At 34.6% G+C, this 19,357-nt stretch overlaps 1 protein-coding gene across 1 annotated transcript in view; it reads left to right on the top strand.

Moving 5' to 3' along the window:
* The first annotated feature begins 283 nt into the window (after window positions 1-283).
* Window positions 284-19,357, top strand: part of LOC129938782 (matrix metalloproteinase-2) — a 544,997-nt gene continuing 525,923 nt past the window's right edge. Inside the window, exon 1 of the mRNA XM_056046527.1 lies at window positions 284-1,327. Within this exon, the coding sequence (XP_055902502.1) occupies window positions 1,205-1,327 (123 nt within the window). The 5' untranslated portion in view covers window positions 284-1,204. The remainder of the gene's footprint in view (window positions 1,328-19,357) is intronic.

Here is a 19,357-nt window from a genome sequence, read left to right as displayed (position 1 = left end):
AATGCAAGTAAATGTTAAGTTAATGTCGATGTTCATTTCAAGTCATCAAGAGTCACCATCACCGCAACAACAAAACACAACATTAACAACCTACTCATATTTGTTTTTGCTTTTCTGCCTCCTTCTGCCTTAACATTAAAACGAAAACGAAACGAAGACGAATAAAAATAATTACAAAACAATTCGAATGAATCTCCAAAGAGACAAACACACAAAATAACAGAAAGAGGCTTGATGAATGTTCTCCGAGCCCAAAATAGCTCAGTAACATTTCGAACTCGCGCCGAGTGAGTTCGTTCGGAAATCGTAATCGTCGGTCTCGTCTTTCGTCTTTCGTGTCTGTGCTCTAAAACTGAGTTCACTCGCTTTTTGTTGTTATTTTCCTTTGAAAACAAGCAAACAAAACAAAAGTTTCAAATCAAACAAAATACGTATCCTTTCGTTTAATCCTTGCTACTACCACTACTACTTTATTGTGAGTGAGACTCATTGAATAAAAAAAGTTTGCCTTTTTCGAAATTAGTCCTGCGCACGACACTTGCAAGGAACGTGTTGCATTTTTGTTGTTGAGTGTGTTGTGTTGTGGAGTGTGTGTCTCTCTCTCTTTTGGAGGATTAGTTGCTCATACTACAATCAGTATTTTTTATTGTTCATAAAAAACATAAATAAAATAATCAAAAAATATAAAAATAAAAATAATTCCTTTGTTCTTTGATAAATTAAAAGAATTTAAAAAGAAAATCCTTATCGTTTTGCACTCGAGTGGGTTCGTCTTGCTATACTTGAGTACGACAAGTATATGTTGTTGGAGGAGAGTTCGCATGTTATCCTCGCGTTTGTTGTGTTTTCGTTTTTCCGTTCCATGTATTCGTGGGTTTTGTGTGCGGTAAATTATGTTAATTGCTTTTAAAAGTCCAAGAGATGAGTGAAATCAATGAAATTTTAATCAAATATAAAATCTAAAAAAATATTAGTTATTAGTTTTGTATCCATTTACCATTAATTTCATTTGGTGGGCAGTTTAGTTTTGTTAAAAGGAAAGAACTTCTCATTGTCAATCAATCGTGTGTTGTGAATCCTTTATTTTCTTTTATTTTCGTCGGTTGATTTCGTAGGGAGTATTTTTGAGAAATATTAGATTTTTCAAAATTTTTAGTCCTCAGTCAGTCGGAATCGGTGTGAATAAGATTAAAGAGTGTAAATTATGAGGACTACGTACAGTCTATGGATGATTGTGATCCTGTGCACAATATTATGGATTACCGGAAGCAGTTTTGGAAAATTGGGGAAAATAACGGATCCAGCTAAGATTTCCGATGATACTGTGGTAAGTCACATAATTTTGTTTTATTTTATCTTATTTCAAAAATAAATACATCAGCACGTGGTGACTCATTCGAAAAAGGATGTTGTATATATTGTTTTCGTCCTGTTTGACAGATACTCAATTTATTTGGAGTGAGTTTTGTTCCTGCCTTCCTTTGGTAATACTTGATGCATTTGAGTGAGATACGAAATAGAAAATCCTTAAAGGATGTGTGTGTTTTTTTTATACTTTTGTTTGTATACGTTGCTATTTTGTACTGCATGTCGGTTTTCCTATTAGAAACACGGCAATAGTTTGGCCGGTAAAATTGTGTTTTAGGAAAATGCATTCAAAAAGGTTTTAATAAATATGATTTAAAATCATGAAAATGAAAATAAAAATAAACAAGCATTGGTGTTCATATATGCATATGCGTTTCGCCCGGATGTAATGGTTGGGCTCATCAGAAGATGACCATTACACCTTGTCTTGACGCATATTTTCTCGAATAAATCGAGATTCCATGATTTTAAATCATATTTATTAAAATGAACGGTGTTCAGGAAAAAACAATTCGACTGTTAACAGTCAAACATTTCATCTTCAAAAAGGTTTGTTTTTCCTTTAAAATATTTTTTAACTTTGGCTGCATTGCAACCTAATAATAAATAAAAGGATTTTTTTTTAAGAAGCCATCCATAGTACATAAAGATAAAAGCGAAAAGAAAAGCGAGTTTTTCATTTTTATGGCTAATGTCTGGCGGCCATCTGGACATTGAAATAGACACAGATACATGCATTAGAAGTAGTTTTAACCGTTATCGAAAAAAGTTAGACTCTTATGCAAAATAACATGGGTTTTAATAATTAGTTCTAAGGAAAACATGGGTCGCGGTAAGCATTCTTTCCTAGAAGAGACAGCTGTCTTTTTAGTTCCACGAAAGTTCTACGAGATCTCTTAAGTTGATTGCAAAATCAAGATGACCACTGAGAGCCAAAAAACAGCTGGGGAAACCAAGCAAAACAACCCCAAGAGAAGACTGAAAGATAATTTGCGCCTCAAAAAAAGATCCTCACAAGTGTTCAAGGGAAATAAAAAACAAACTACAGCTTCCAATAACTTCCAGAACTGTTCGTAGAAGACTTGTTGAAGCTAACTTGCTCAGAAGGATCCTAAAAATGGTGTCCTGGCTAAGGAAAAAAAAATATAACATTGCGGTTTATTTCGACCACAATCATTTTCATTAGAGTGGGCCAAAAGTAGCCAAAAAGTGGAGGATTGTTTTGTGGATGGACGAAGCAAAGATAAATTTGTTCGAAAGTGATGGTAGAAAAACCGGCAGAAGGCTTCCTTTGAGAGAACTAAATCCTATATACATCCAGAAAACGGTCAAGAATAGTGGAAGCAGTATCATACTTTGGGGTTAATTTTCTTGGTATGGGGTTGGCCCAATACATTTGATTAAGGGTAAAGTGGATCAAAATATGAAGGTGAATATCATGAAGGATACGATCCTGCCTTATGCGGACGAGAACCTGCAATTCAAGGTGTTCTATAGAAGGACAACGACGTTAAGCACACATCCAAATCTGCTCAAAAGTATTTTAAAGACCAAAAAATCAGCGTATTGCAGTGGCCATCCCAATTGCCTGACTTAAATCCCATAGAACATTTTGGGTAGATTTAAAATGCGCGATTAGGAAACAGTCACCAAAAAATAAAGCCGAACTGTGAAGGATGGTTCAACAGAAGTATTATAGTACTTCAATCGACAGATGCCGCCATTATTTGACTTAATGTCCAATAGATGCCACACTTTGGGGTTGATTGTTTCTTATCACTTCGCGATCAAACGCGTGATTGTAGTTTAGCTATCAGACGTACGTACGTTTGAAACCTTCTTGAGGCTCAATGGATGCGTTCGTAGAGTAGTGTCGAACATACAAAAGAGTATGCCTCTATTTTAAAACTCAAGATAAACATGTTTCTACAGAATTTCTCATCAATTTATTTCAACTATTATGTTTTAATTTATTTACTTTTGTATTTTTCTAATGAGTTTACGACTCAGCTTTTATTGAATGTTTTTTGTAAATTCGTATTTAAGTTTTTTTGTATAGCCCTGTAAAATTGAAGGTATAGCTTCTCCGTATAAAGTGTAGTACGACTAACTTTTGGAATAAGACCTAAAAAAATTAAGGACGCGAGAATTGAAAGCTTTCTTCTCATTTTGGTTTTGAAAAGTTGCTTAGCATAAAATTGATCTTTGAGATATTTGCGTGTTCGTTGCTGTATTTTGTATTATTAGTTGTTAAACTAAATAAAAATATTCTATTGTTTTTGTAAGCTGGTTCTACTTAGTCTTTAAAGTATTATACTTATTCAATTTCAAAGCCAAAAAATTATCAGATAAAACTTATAAATTTGTATTTATTTCAATATTTTTATATTTTCTCAAGACATTCATGTTGAACAACGAATGTTAATAACTTTTAGTATTATCGTCTCATTCATTAATTGATTTCAAGTTGTTTTTGCTTTTATTTGACAAATGTTAAACTCAGATGTCATTTAAAGTTGGATTATTGACACGACACAAACAGTCGCTCTAATGTTGAGAAAATTTGAAAAAAATAAGTTCTGAAAATCATTAGAATTCAAAATCCAACATTTTGCTGTGAAATGTATAGATTTTCTGGCGTTTACAGAAATTGAAAGTGTCTTTTCTCCTCTCTGGCCGCCAATTGAATATCATGACTTGGCCAATAGGTTGAGAAGTTTCGAAGTCTTGTAATTTCTCAGTTTGACGTCAATTGCCCACTGCTATCATGCAATCTGATAGCGTTATTTTTTTAAACTAAAAACACACATGCTTAAGTTATTAGTTACTCCCTAAGTATCGGTTGCTTTGATTCCTCTCTTGCGGAGGAGGCCATTGAATGTTATATTTTCACAATTATTGGCAGAGCTTATAGTGAACTGTGTTTCATTTACCCTTACTTTCGACACCGAAACGTTTATTGAAAACTTAATTTTTCTAAAATATATATGTATCAAATGTCAAAAGCGTTATTCTCGCAGTAATAAACTTTTCCTAAGCTGGTCTTTGTATACATCTTAATTTTTTTCGGACCACCACACATTTTAGTTTTTCTTATTTTGCTTTATCGTGCATCTTGATGTTATTTTCGGAATATCAGTCCAAAAAAGTATATAAGTTTTCTTGCTTGAATTCCAAAAATAAAAATTTTAATTTGAAACACTACCTCCCAGACTATTAACATATTGCTTTCATGTTTTATTAGAATTGAGTGAGGGTTGATTGACCTAATCGTTATTGTTATTAGGGGTGTGTTTTGTTTAATTCTAATTTTGAATGTTATAACGTAAAGAAAAAGGTGTGCCGCCTTCATTAGGTATTATTATTCAATAACAGCCGCCCGCCGCACCGGCTAATATGCATAAAGGTGCATAACGGCATTAAAATAGACATACTTCAGATACATATTAAGAGAATTAGATTAGTTACTATAATTAATTGGTAAGAGTATCATCGCTTATCTGAGTATTGAGTACTTGATGTGTTTATGAATGAGCAAAAATTGGATACAGAACTTTTGCTGCTGCGGCATGCAGTTCAAAACAGCTGATAAATTAAAAACAAAAATAAGACTTGATAGATGAAACATCATCATCTACATGCAATATTCATTCCCTAGACCAAATAAATTTAATTGATCTTAATATTTTAGACAAAGAGTCAAACGTCAAATCACTTAGGTAAGGTCAAGAGGTTAGAATCACCACTGAGTTTCTACCGTTAAAGGTTAAAACTGGTGTCAATTGTAGTTTTGCTAAAAACAAAAACAAAGGTTTTACTTTACTTATACATTGTAGTGGGTAAAGTTTAGTTACTTATGTATGTACTCGAGTTATCACACCTATAAAAGCCGTGACAGTTCCCTAGCGTGACATAGGGCCTCAACTACTCCTATACGCCATTGTGTGCAGTTTCCGGCGATGTATGTTTGACGTCCGACTTTTCTGCCTTCTTGAGCAGTTGGAGAACGACGGATTCTTAAAATTAAGAACCGTAGTTATTAAATGTCAAAAAATGTTCAATACTCAATTGTATTATCGATAATAAAACGTTTTCTACTAACAACTTGAAAACTTTGTCAATTGGAGAACGTACATTGCTTTAAATTGTCCATCGACTTTAATTCTTGACTCAGCTTGAACTTGTATGGTTGTAAACCAAGATCCTTACACAAAATACTCCCTAAGGTTCCCAGTACTTGAGAACGCCGTGGAATTGACTGATTTGGATCGTTTTCGATACTTCGGCCTGTCTCCAGGACGATTGAAGGTAAAGGTTTTAAACTTGTAGTCACCGACTCCGAATTAAAGTACAAACATTGTATAATTTGCAGACGTTGCCCGTTTGTGTACTTTGCCATGATGAAAATGTTGAGTTTACAGCATTAATTGGCAATGGCAGTTGGAAGGAGGGTGCGTTTACTGAACTGACTGAATTTAAACTTGAGAAAAAACACATTTCAATCAAAAGTGTCAATTCTTGTAAAATGATGATAACCATGCGTGTTATGTGCCATAAAGTCACCTAGAAACAAACCTTCATTTTACTTGACGAGTCGAATTACAATTCAGTGGCAATTCTGCAAAGATTCTACATAACATTATTACCTGATTAATGATCAATTCACTTTTGAAAATTTCCTTGATTGATTTCTCAGATTAAGCTACGCTTTCAATTTATCTCAAAAACGTTGGTTGAAAAGATATTAATATAATGACCTATTTTTAAATATCTCCTTTCTTCAAGTTAAGTAAAGAATTCATCAAGTATGATTTTTTCCTTGAGAAATGACAAAGTCACTAAATTTCGGAATCCACATAAGTTTCAGTTTATCGTTAAAAGACTCATAATTAGAAGTATCAATTTGACACTTTGCAAAGTTGCATAAACGTGTTTAAATAATTAAATTAAATTAAATAAAAACAATTTAATCTCAAGGCTTCTTCTGGTCGAGTTTGTATATTTGTGGCCCTTTCAAAAAAAAAAACACTCTACATATCTGTGTAAAGGTCAAGTATGGAAATTATTCAATAAAATCTGAAGCCTGTCATACACTACTCCTATTTTTTTTTTCACTTTTTACACTTTTTACATACGTTACAGAGTCACTTTATCTATTGAAGGACATTGTACTCATCTCTTGGCATTATATTGTAATTTATAAAATAATTAATCCAACTGGCCTACAAATAAAATTAAAAAAAAAAACATGACAACACGACCGCACATGATTTGTATTTATATACAATAAGCAGGTATTGGCGCGTGATAATTATATCTTTGCAATATTTAATCACTTAAGCATAGAATGTTACACCCCATATCATCCAATTTAAGTCACATGCCCATTTAATTAAAAAGAAATCATCAGTATTTCGTTAGTACGTCTTTACGGCCCCAATACAGAAACAATGTTATCAAATAAGGTGCCAAAAGGAAGAGAATTGTCTGAAGACTATATACTTATAATAGTTGAAAAACTTCTATAAAATACTGGTAAACCAATATACCCAAAGAAATGGTTTGTGTATTTGAACGAACGAATCGAATGCACAAACCAGTCAATTTGGTTTCCCGGTATTTCACATTTTATGTGATGAGTTCTTCCTTACGTTATGAGCGGTGTTTGGATGAAGTTACCGTGCAGGATTTTTTTGTGGGCTGTGGAAACGCAACCACTCTCAGCCCATACCTCATTGACACCTATCCCAAGAATTATCGGGGATAATTAATGATAATGATAAATACTGCTGTACTTAACTTATAAATGGCGATGAAACCTGAGACTAATGAAGCTTGAGATACATAAATATTTTCGAATAAGTTAATTTGGAAACACAATTTGGTTGCGGGAGGTACTACATGGGTCCACTAGTAGTTATTATTTGTATTTAACCTAGAATCATTCCCTTAAAGAGTCGCGAAAAAGGCCAAGTATAATAAGGAATTGGCCTTATTTCATTTTTGTAAAGTGCTATTTTTGAAATTTGGTTTTATTTCACTTGGCTTTATTTCACGGCGCTAATTACAGACAAACTACAGAGTCATCAGTCTCCTCAACATTGCATATAAGATCCTTTCTGCAGTATTATGTGACCTTCTAAAGTCGTGCGCCAACAACCTGATAGGCCCTTATTAGTGTAGGTTCAGATCAGGAAAGTCCACCATTGTCGAAATATCCACATTACGACAGATCTTGGAAAAACCAGGCACTTCAAATCGATACCCACCATCTCTTTATCGATTTTAAAGCCGCGTATGTCAGCATCTATAGAGAAGAACTCTACAGAGCAATGCCTAGTTGTGGCACCCCAATCAAACTTATCCGTTTGTGCAGAATGACGATGGAGAATGCACGCTGCTTTATCAAGGTCGGAAAAGATCTCACCGATGCATTTGATGTCAAAAAGGGCTTTAGACAAAGCGATGCACTACCATGCAACTTCTTCAAAATCAATTTGCTAACTCAATACTAAGGCCACAAACTTCCAAAGGTCCATCCAATTACTCGGATACGCAGATGATATTGACATAATTGGAAGATCAAAGCGTGAAGTCAGTGGACCGTTTTTGAGCATTGCGACAGAAGCGGAGAAGATGGGTTAAGTGGTCAAATAGGGAAAGATTAAATATATGCTGTCTTCAAAAAAGGACATTGAACGACGTCTTGGACAAAACGTCACCATGGACAGCTATAACTCTGAGGTAGTTGAGGACTTTGTCGACCTAGGCACATCTATAAATTCAGACAAGGACACCAGCGCTGAAATCAAACGAAGAATAAGTCTTGCAAATCGCTGCTTCTTTGGACTTAGAACGCAACTGAGTAGTAAAATCCTCTCTCGAGCATCTAACACATCATCTGTAAACACTTATAATCCAGGTTCTCGTTACTGGCCCTTTCAAAGAAAGATGAGAGTATCTTAGGATGCTTCGAGAGAAAAATTCTTCGGGTGATTTTTGGTCCCGTCTGCAAAGATGCAGAGTGGAGGAGAAGATACAACGACGTACAGTATGGAAGTGAATGGACATCAAAGCTCAAGCCCGGAAGGTCTTCGAATCCAATCACGAGGCACGGAGCAGTAGATTAAGTCCGTGACTCATGGGGGAGAAGATCTTAACCAACTTGGTGTTCGAAACTGGAAACAGCTACCTAGCTGGCTGGAGACGCATGTTAGTTGAGGCCCAGGTCCACCCGGACTGTAGCGCCACCTTGAACAAGTAAGTAAGTTAGTTCACCTTACATTGAACTTAGATTGGATTATTCCACCAAATACCAAATTTCATTTCTGAACAAAAAAGAGGATGGGATGCCACCCAAAATTATAATTTCCCATCCCGTCTGTCGATTTGTCTTGCTTAAAAGTTTGTCTATATGTACCAATTTTTACCAAATTTGTGTACTATTTTTTGTAGATTTTATTTTTTATAAAAAAACGGACTGTTGGATTTTTATGTAAAAATTACTGAATTTCGAAAACAATATTTTTTTGAAATAAAATAAATTTGAATCCAATATTTTTAATTTTTAAAAAGCTATTTGAGTCGATAATCAAATTTTACCAACTTTTATATATGTTTTTTAGGTTTTATTTTTTGTAAAAAAAACTGTCAATTCGATTTTTCTAAAACTTTGTCCTAGTGTTAAAAACAGTATTTCTTATAAGTAAAAATTAATAAGAAGTTATCAAATTTTTGAAAAAATATTTGAGTCGAAAATCATTTTTTACCAACTTATGTTAATTTTTTCCGGTTTTTAATTGTTTCTAAAAAAACTGTCAATTCGATTTTTTTTCAAAAAGTTACTGAATGTTGACAACAATAATTTTTGAAAGATAAAAGTAAACAACAACAAAATTTATTTGAAATCGATATCTCTTGGTTCTTGAGCTATGGACAACGAAAGCAACGTCGCGAACGTACAGGCGTACGTACACACGCACACACAGACATCTTTGTAAATATCTTTTATTTCGACTCTAGGGACTTTGAAACGTCGAGAAATTTAAAAAAATTCAATTTGACAAATCGGAAACATTACAATAACTTCCTATGGGAAGATAAGTAACGTAAGACCCCAATCAATTGACCCAGAGTGTATGAAATCCCATTGTGTTGGCTTATTATGTCGATTATTGGTTTAAAACCTATGCATTTATAATTTATATTTTGTGTTTAATTCGTATCACCAACAATATTCTCACCATCAACAAATAAGCAGGAGGAATGGACTACCATCTATGTAGCCTTGTAAAAATGGGCTATATAGTTTTGTTTGTTGTTGTGTTATTGCCAATCTGTTGTTGTCTTTTAACTGATTGAAGCAGCAGTTAATAATAATTATTTACAATAAAATGGTTTTGAAAATGAACTTTTTATATGACAGAACACAAAATAAAAAAACTTAGTTTTTTTTCGCATTCCAGAGAAAATAAGGAGTGTGTATATTATCGTCACAATGAAGAGGCGCGCGGTATTCGACACTTGGGTGGCCCCCATAATAATTATGCGTAAATCATATTGACAGCTGACCGGCCATGTGCAAGATAAGGCCTTGAGCACCACAACAATGTAGACAAAAAAAAAACAAAAGGGCGATGAATTAAAAAAACAAAATTTAAAGAATAAAAAAATAATGTTAAATAGCATTTAATTAAGCAATTTAATTAATTTGTTTCATGAAATTGTCAATTTGATATCAATAAATTGGATTGGCAAAATAAAAAACTATACCTACATTTATTATAGATATATGTAAGCTGTGATTAAAATTGATAAAATAAAATCAATTAATTGTATCAATTTACAGATATAAAAGGGATTCTCAATGAATATTGTATAAATAATGATTTAAAGCGAATGAAAAATGTCACACTAATTATTATCTTTATAGTTACACTTTTTACATGGGAATGATTTGATTAAAAAATCAATTATTTCTTCTATCCTACACATTTGCAATAAATTTAACATATTTTTTTAAATTCAGAAATTCGTAATGTGTACATTTTGAACATACAAACATTAAAACTAATATTTTGAGTATTTAAGGATAATTAGATTTTTGAAAACTGCAACTTCGGTTTTAATTTCAATTTTTGTGAATTCGATGAAAAGGTTTTAATTATTAAATTTGGATCATTGGGTTTCCCAAACGATTTTAAAATATTATAATGGTTTTCTTCAAACCTCAACATTCCAGATGATAAAACTAGGAACACTATTGTGTATCGAAATCAATTTTTTTACTACTGGATTTTAGAAAAGAGTCGGGTTGATGTTGACAGTTCTTAGCGGCGATTTTGTTTCTCATATACTTTCTGTCAAAATAACTTCTTTAATCATTCACTAAAGACAAACCATCATAGATAATAATTACTGTGTTGCCCATCATAGGTAGGTAGAAATTGTGATCTCAAGGCAACCTAGCCTGAGGTGTTGTAAGAGATACCCAACTTCTCTGCATGAACTCCTATAGGCCAATGTCCGGTACAAACCGTAACAATCCTGGCTGTGTCTTGCCTTGACCTGCATAGAAGATTGTTTGTACGGGTTTTATTATAGGTGGGCCATATCTACCTAGATATAATGCAGTTGGGTAAATTGCTCTACCTTCGGTTTGATTCAGTTTGGTAGAAAAAATTTTACCCTTCATAGCACCAAGAGGAATGTTAACCATTTCCGCAAGTGAGCTGTGAAGGGCCGATCCTTGCCTAGCTAGTTCGTCAGCTCGTTCATTTCCCACAATACCACTATGGCCCGGAACCCTTCGGTTGGTAGAAGAAGATAACTGCTGTTCTCTGAACCTTCTTTAGCTTATTAATGTTATAGGCTTTGCTAAGAGCAGGCCACCACTCAATCGACCCATATGTTAAAATTGGACGTACTACGGCTGTGTACGTCCATAAAATCATCTTCGACTGAAGTCACACTTTTTGCCGAAAGTTTTGCTGCAGGCGTAGAAGGCAACACAGGCCTTCTTAACCCGTACTTCAATATTTAGTTTCCAGTTTAGTTTAGGGTCGAAATATTTTGCACTGGAAGACAATGATAGGATTTGACCGTTGAGTCGATTACCGTTGTTAACTAAAGCAACATCAAGCACATCCTCCCATCCATCATTATTTTCCGAGCTCGGAAAGACGAAAGTGGGAGTATTGCTTCTGTTACAAATGGTCATATTATTTTCAATAATAAAATCAAAAAGTGACTCACCTCGTTCGTTGATCACAGAACTTCCCCAAAGGGTATGCCGAGCATTTCGCCTTCGATGAGAAGGTTTGCCTTTTTGATGTTAGCTTCGGTTATGATTTTGCATACCTCCTCCGGAGGCGATGGTGCATTATGGGCAGAGTAAAAAGAGGCCAAAAGCAAACCCTGTGTACTCTAATCTTCAAATCTGACAACTGTCAGATCGGCAGTGCTAAAATTTGGACATAAACAACCTTTTAAATATTTCTTAGCTAAAATACAAGTTCTGGGATTACCTTGGTCTTGATCTGCGGTTTTATAAAAGAGGTCGTATTGGTTGTCTTGGAGGCCTCGCACCTTGAGGCCGTTTATCCACGGTTCTTGGATAACGCCAATGGCAAAGTTTTCCTCCCTAAGGAAAACTCTCAGATTATCTGAAGCGCACTTAGAGTTCTTCAGATTAATCTGGATGACCTTCAGCGCGTTTTTTAATTATTTTTAGCTGCAGAGCTGGGACCCGGCAACTCGTCAACCTCGACGTTGTCATCAGCTTTGTCGGTGTCTGTTCCCCGACTCTACAGAATTTTAATTTTGGCATTCCTTATGCCAAAACTGAGTTTGTATTCGGCCTTTTCGAGAGCCCCTAGACTCTCCTCGCTTATTCTCACAAGGTAAGAGGCGCTGGTCTTCTGCGGTTCTTCTGCTTTAACTAAAGCCCAATCGTGCATGGAGACCAGCTTGGCTTTATGCTCATGAGCGGCAACCAAATGCGAGCCTTCGGTTGTCTAGGGATGTCCTTAGCTGGGATAAACCTGAGCTTCAAGCCCTCCTAGTCATTGCTAACCTTAGCAATGCTTTCACTCTTTTTCTGAGACGTGCAGATCTCTACCTGAGATCTGTTTCGCTGAACGGCCTTTTCACGGCTGGCCAGAAGATTGTTGTATTCATCAGCAACCTTCTGGTACTTCATTTTATCTTGGGCGTCCCTCTCATGAATCACTCCGGTCTCTTCATTTTTGGCAATCTTGGCAAGAATGTGACAGGCCGTTTTGAAGCGGTTCCTGAGAAGAGCGCCTTCTGATGGTTTATTGGTTCCTGGAGTTGCACTGCTACTCGAGGGTTTCGGTTTTGTAGTTTAGGAGTTTTGGGTTGCTCACAAGTGCTGGATGAGCTCCCCTTCAAAGTCTCCTGGCTGGAAGCCAAGGGTTCATCCTTCAAGTCTGTGGAGGGTTCCACGTTCGTCATGTCTATTTCGAGATTTTGTTTAAGTTTCTTGTATGTTGGTCCCACGAGTAGGTCGGAAAAAAGAGGTCAGCCCCGGCAGAGCCAATATACCGGGGTAAGGCAGAAGATAAGACGGACCCTGCCAAGGCATCAATCATAGTCAATGCTCGATGATTACCAACTTCTTAAATTAGATGATATGGATACCCGTATCTTTTCTTGCCACACAGACCAAGACGCAATCGATATTCTTCTCGATGTGACGTGATTTAGCCACCAAGGTCGTGTGATTTTACCGCTTTAGGTTTTTTCATTTCTTAAGTCACATATGTCTTTGAATAAATCGCAAACCGCCTCGTTCCTCAAAGACAACACAATCAATACCATAGGTCAAATTCAGCCTGATTTAAGCTCCTAAGTTGTCAAAACCTGGACCTTTTAAATGCGCGCCTCAAACTAGAGGCATGCCGGGGGTTGTCAAATAAAGCTAAAAACTAATTAATATCTCATATACAACTTGTTTGAATCGACCCACATTTAAAGGCAAACCTTTTATATTAAAAGTCAATACATTTCCCAAATTCTAATGACTTAATTTTTCACTAAAATTTTTTAAAAACAAAACACAAGTTGTGGTGCCTCTGCCTTTTTGTATATGCCCAACGGATCGGTTATTTCCAGCTTTAGAACATTAAGGTATTATAGGTGCTTTTTGACATTGGCAAGGTTATTTTTAAGGACTTTTGTCTTCAGACAGTTTTAGTTTCTAAGCTCAATTTATTGCGCTTACATCAAGTTGAAAGTTCCATCATCATAAGCGAATTGAATTAAGCCAAAATGACGCTGAACCCAATTTTCGATCATCAATCAGCATCAATCGGCCGATTACTGCTGCAATTTTATGTTCGAGATTTAAACGAAGTTCATCAATCGTCGCTTGCTTGTTGGCATAGACCATAGACTTGACGTAGCCCCAAAGGAAATAGTCTAACGGGCTCAAATCGCGCGACCGAGGAAGCCAAGTGACTGGACCATTTCGTGAGATAACACGTTTTTCAAACTCAATAAATTTATTGTCAACTTCGCTGTGTGTCCGTATCCATATATTGGGGCCAAAAATATTCGGTTATCATTGAACGGTTGCGATCCCCATTCATAGTTATTTGCCGGTCTTGATCATCACAGACGAAGTACGGCCCAATGACGCCGCCGCTACCGGCCCATAAACCACACCAAATCGTAATTGTTTCGGGATGCAATGATGACTAATGGCATACTTGTGGACTGATAACTGAACAATGCAGCATATTTCGTTTTGTTGACAAAGCCATTCAGCCAGAAATGAGCCTCATCGCTGAAGATGGTTTTTCGTTGAAAATCCGAATCATTTTCAAGTTGAGGCTCAGCCCAATTCACGTACACACGGCGCTTCTAGTGGTGCTTAATCAGTATCAGTTCTTACGTCAATTCAATCTTGTAAGGATGTAGTCCAAGGTCTTTTCACAAAATTCTGCCCAACGCTTGAGAACGACGTGTGAAAGACTCATTTGGGCTCTCTGCAACTGAATCCTCAACGCACAGCAGCAATATTATCGACACTACGGGCACTTCTTTATCTCACTTGCACGGGAACATTTTGTGTTGTGCCTTTGAATTTAAAATGTTTCCACTAGAAGCTCTGCTGGACGATTATGACTCCGAATTTCGGTAGTAAATTTTAATAATTTCGACTCGTTGCGTTGTCTCGTATAACTTTCCATCAGGAAATTTCAAACCTTACTGAAGAGAAATATCAAAGTAGCGGCAAGAAAAATGTCGTTGTTTGCCGTCTCTGTCGCTCTACTTTTGAAGCGTCCCTGTTGAAAAACCCTGTACTTACCAATAGTAAAATTGTTAAATTTGAGACTTTTGACGAGAGAAGTGCTTAAGATAGACTGTCGAAAAGTCTTGATATTATTTTAGACAAAGCTGTAGAAGAATGTTTTACAACGCTTGTTTAAGGAAAGGTACAACTTAACCTTACAAGATCCCAATTTGTTAACTCTGGGTCTAATTTAAATTCACACTATTGTGTACTCTTCATTTTCCATAAGAATTGAATAAATAAGCCCTTCATAAGACAGTACAAGTCTTATCACCCTTAACTAAATGAAAAACCCATTCAAAAAGATAACATCATAATACTCATCGATACAAACAGGAATATCTTCTCAATATAACAATAAAAAAAACACGTACCGGCCTAAAAATAGAACCCTTAGGTACTTCAAATCAATACAATGAATCACATAATAGATTTCTAACTGAATCATCATCATTTTCGTCTTTATTTTCATCAACATTGAAATTGTTTAAATTATATCCTCCTCCTCCTCGATGTCTATTTGATCTCTCGCAAGCTGTCAAATAGAAGATTGAGGCTATACACTGATTAGTAGAGGTCATATTCATTGATATATATTTGAGTCCCTTCTGTCATTCATAAATTGATCTAAAAAATAAAGTGATCCCTTGAACTTTAACTAATAATCTAAACCATCTGGCGCGACGCATTCAATTTGATACGCGACTTCACTTTATATACAAAAAACATGGAGGCGAAGTAAAATGGTAGTCGAACGGAAGTAATCGCTAGATATGTTTTTTTCTTCTTCTTCTGTAGCTGTTCATAGTCTCTTTTTTTTTCTGTCCGTTTCACAGCTCTAATTCGTTCCGAGTTTTTTCCTTCTTTAAGTTTCTTGTTTCATTTTTTTTCTTTTTGATTCACTGGATTTGGATGCAGTTTTATAGGGTATAGAGTTGAAGTCGTTTTCGTTGGTAGTTGGTCGTCCGTCGACCGTTCGTCGTTTGTGTAGGGACAAGATAAAGTAGAAAAATTGAAATTTAACGTTGAAAGAAGAGACATTTCTCGACCGTCTGTCTGTCTGTCTGTAAGTCCGCCTGTCCGTTCTTCCGTCGCGTCGGAGACTTTATATGACTATACGATTACAACGAACAACACGACAAAGCAACATATACAGCAAAGAACGTTTGACCCTTAAAATCTTCATCGGAGGAATATACAACAACACCAAAAAATACGACAAAAATGTAGCGTACAAATGTAAGGGGGATGGTGTCATTCGTTCGTTGGTTCGGTCGTTTGGTCGGTCGGTCATATCTTTCACAGAAATGGAATAACCAGGACGCCTTATCAGTCTTAGATTGCTATGCCACTGTGTTCTGTTGACTGATACTGAACTCTGAATGTCTTTTGTCGGTAGTACTTATGGTATGGCAAAGTACCAGTACATACTCAACCTCCTACCCATAGATACTGAACTCACTGAGTCTTTTTTGAGCTTCAGATACTCGAGCTATGTGGATATATAGATGATGGAAATAGGTTTTGGAAAAAGTGGATTTGTTTTTTTTTTGTTGTTTTTTCAACGGTTTTTTTTTTTGAATTTTCGTCAAAGTTTTTTTCCATTTTTTGATTGATTCAATGGTGTCGTTCAACACTTTGGGGGCTTTGCTGCTGATGGGGAAGAAAATTGAAATCGATTGGAGGGCTTCTAATTGACGATACATACTTGTACCGTATATCTACTATTGCCCATAGAGATGATTGATCGTGTTATAGACTATATATGGAAATGGATGTTTTTTAATTAAGATGTTTGTTTATGATTTTTATTGTTTTTTTTTTTTATTTTGATACTCAAATGGAAAGTTATGCTTATTTTTATCTTGTATTCTTTATCACTTAACAATTTATATGGACATTTAATATGAAATTAAAATTAAAAGGAATTAAAAAAGAATTTTGTCAAACGACAATAAAACTGAGATGCGGGATGTGTATGGAAAATTTTGAGAAAAATTCATGAGTTTTGAAAAATTAGGCTGCATTTTGACGAAATTGATTTTTAATAACTTTTAATTCTGGGGTTGTAAAAGATGTAATTAGTTCAAAACAATTTTTAGTTAATTAAAAGAGTTGAGATAATGAATTTCTAAACAATCATCACTTTAAAAATACAACGTTTTTAGGAGTGCTTTTTTAACAGCTTTCAGAAATTAAAAAAAAAACAACACATACAGTTCCGAAAAATGAATGAAATCTTTATTTGAATTGAGATTATAGTCGATATAATTTAGTTTCCAGCAAATAATGTCATTTCGTTAAGTTCACCTTTGGCATTCATTTTCTAACATTTCGGTCGGTAATAAATGCGTTAATGTGTATTTCCAGTGCTTCAACCGAACCGAGCTTGTCTTTATAGACATGAGATACCAACAAAAAATAGTCAAGAGGCGTTAAATCTCACGATCCAGACTGCCAATTGAATGGTCCCAAACGTGAAATAAATTGTTCACGATTTACCGAACTCTCCTTTCAATGGGTATATTGTTAAGCGTTGCTCTGCGGCATATGGCACCGTATTTTTGAAACGTTATATCTACAAGTCAAGCTCTTCCTTCGTTATCAGTGCACAGTAGCTCTCATAACTCACAGTAACGTTGCGAATCGTATCATCTTTGAAAAAATACGGCGGAACGATTACACCAGCAAAAAAACCGCACCAGACAGTGAGTCGTTGGGCATTGGTGGCTCTTCACTTCGAATACAGCAGTTTCTTGTTTTTGTCAATTCTTGTATCAGCTGTATTTTGAACGGCTTCACACGTAAAAACTTTTAAAAAATACTCGTAAAACAGCTAAACAGCTGCGAAGGCTTAAATACAGCACTAAATCATTTTCATGAAGTATTCCAGAACAACAAATTTCGGCCTTACTCGTATCATAACTTGATAACTTCACAAACTAAATCTTCAAGATTTTGAATCGCTTGTCTTAAATTGCAAAATCTCAATTAACTGGTGTTAGGTAAAAAGGTAATTGCATTTTAGGTTTTTGATTTGGTGTTAGGGCTTTTAGTTTCTCACTTTCGTTTAAAACTTGAAACTTTAGTCTAGAGCAACTGCTAAATAAGGTGCTAATTTAATTTGTATCCAATAGTTCACTCTGTATATTTTATTCTATTCTATTCTATTCTATTCTATTCTATTCTATTCTATTCTATTCTATTCTATTCTATTCTATTCTATTCTATTCTATTCTATTCTATTCTATTCTATTCTATTCTATTCTATTCTATTCTATTCTATTCTATTCTATTCTATTCTATTCTATTCTATTCTATTCTATTCTATTCTATTCTATTCTATTCTATTCTATTCTATTCTATTCTATTCTATTCTATTCTATTCTATTCTATTCTATTCTATTCTATTCTATTCTATTCTATTCTATTCTATTCTATTCTATTCTATTCTATTCTATTCTATTCTATTCTATTCTATTCTATTCTATTCTATTCTATTCTATTCTATTCTATTCTATTCTATTCTATTCTATTCTATTCTATTCTATTCTATTCTATTCTATTCTATTCTATTCTATTCTATTCTATTCTATTCTATTCTATTCTATTCTATTCTATTCTATTCTATTCTATTCTATTCCATTCTATTCTATTCTATTCTATTCTATTCTATTCTATTCTATTCTATTCTATTCTATTCTATTCTATTCTATTCTATTCTATTCTATTCTATTCTATTCTATTCTATTCTATTCTATTCTATTCTATTCTATTCTATTCTATTCTATTCTATTCTATTCTATTCTATTCTATTCTATTCTATTCTATTCTATTCTATTCTATTCTATTCTATTCTATTCTATTCTATTCTATTCTATTCTATTCTATTCTATTCTATTCTATTCTAATACACTACAAATTCATATTTTTTGAACTGGCGTACATGGTTTTGATTCTTTGCATCAATTACTTGTCCGAATAGCTTCAATTTTTAACCAGTTTCACTGGAGAACGTTTTTCACGATGGCCTCAAAGCTCCTCAGTTTTGCGAACTGTAACAACAGAATCTAGACCATTTTTGAACAGAATTTGAATTATTTCAATACATAATTGAAATGTGTATTATTCCATTTTAAGTAATAACTAGTTTTTTAATTGTGAAATGTTGAAAGATGACAGCTTTCAAAGCAACAGCTGATCAAAAAACAGGCTTTTGAAAATTAAACATTTACTGTCATGCCAGAGGAATTTAACAAATCCTTCAAGAGTCAACAAAAGCGATTCATAAAATTGGTCATTCGGATTCGGCTTAAAACTGTAGATTCCCTTCATTTCTGCCAACAGTACTCGAACACAGGAATGGTTGAGAGTTGTAAGTCACTATTCAATGGATCTATTCCAATCATATCATATTGGAATCACCTTTTAACACTAATGTGCCTTAAAGTTCGTTATCTATATTTAATTAAGGCGGACCCAAAACTTTTATTTTCTTCACTTTTTTCGTTAGAAAACAAATTAATTTGCACCTTAATGAATTCATTTAAACGACCACAATTGAACAATAAAATGCTCTGTTCTACAACCTTCACTCTAGAAAACATTCAAATAAAATTCCTTAAAATAAAATTTTCCAATCAATGAAATACCAAATAAAACTAAGACTGT

The sequence above is a fragment of the Eupeodes corollae genome, chromosome 1 (assembly GCF_945859685.1).
Source record: "Eupeodes corollae chromosome 1, idEupCoro1.1, whole genome shotgun sequence".
NCBI lineage: Eukaryota > Metazoa > Arthropoda > Insecta > Diptera > Syrphidae > Eupeodes > Eupeodes corollae.
The sequence above is the reverse complement of the archived record's forward strand: the minus strand, read 5'-3'. Positions and strand labels throughout refer to the sequence as shown.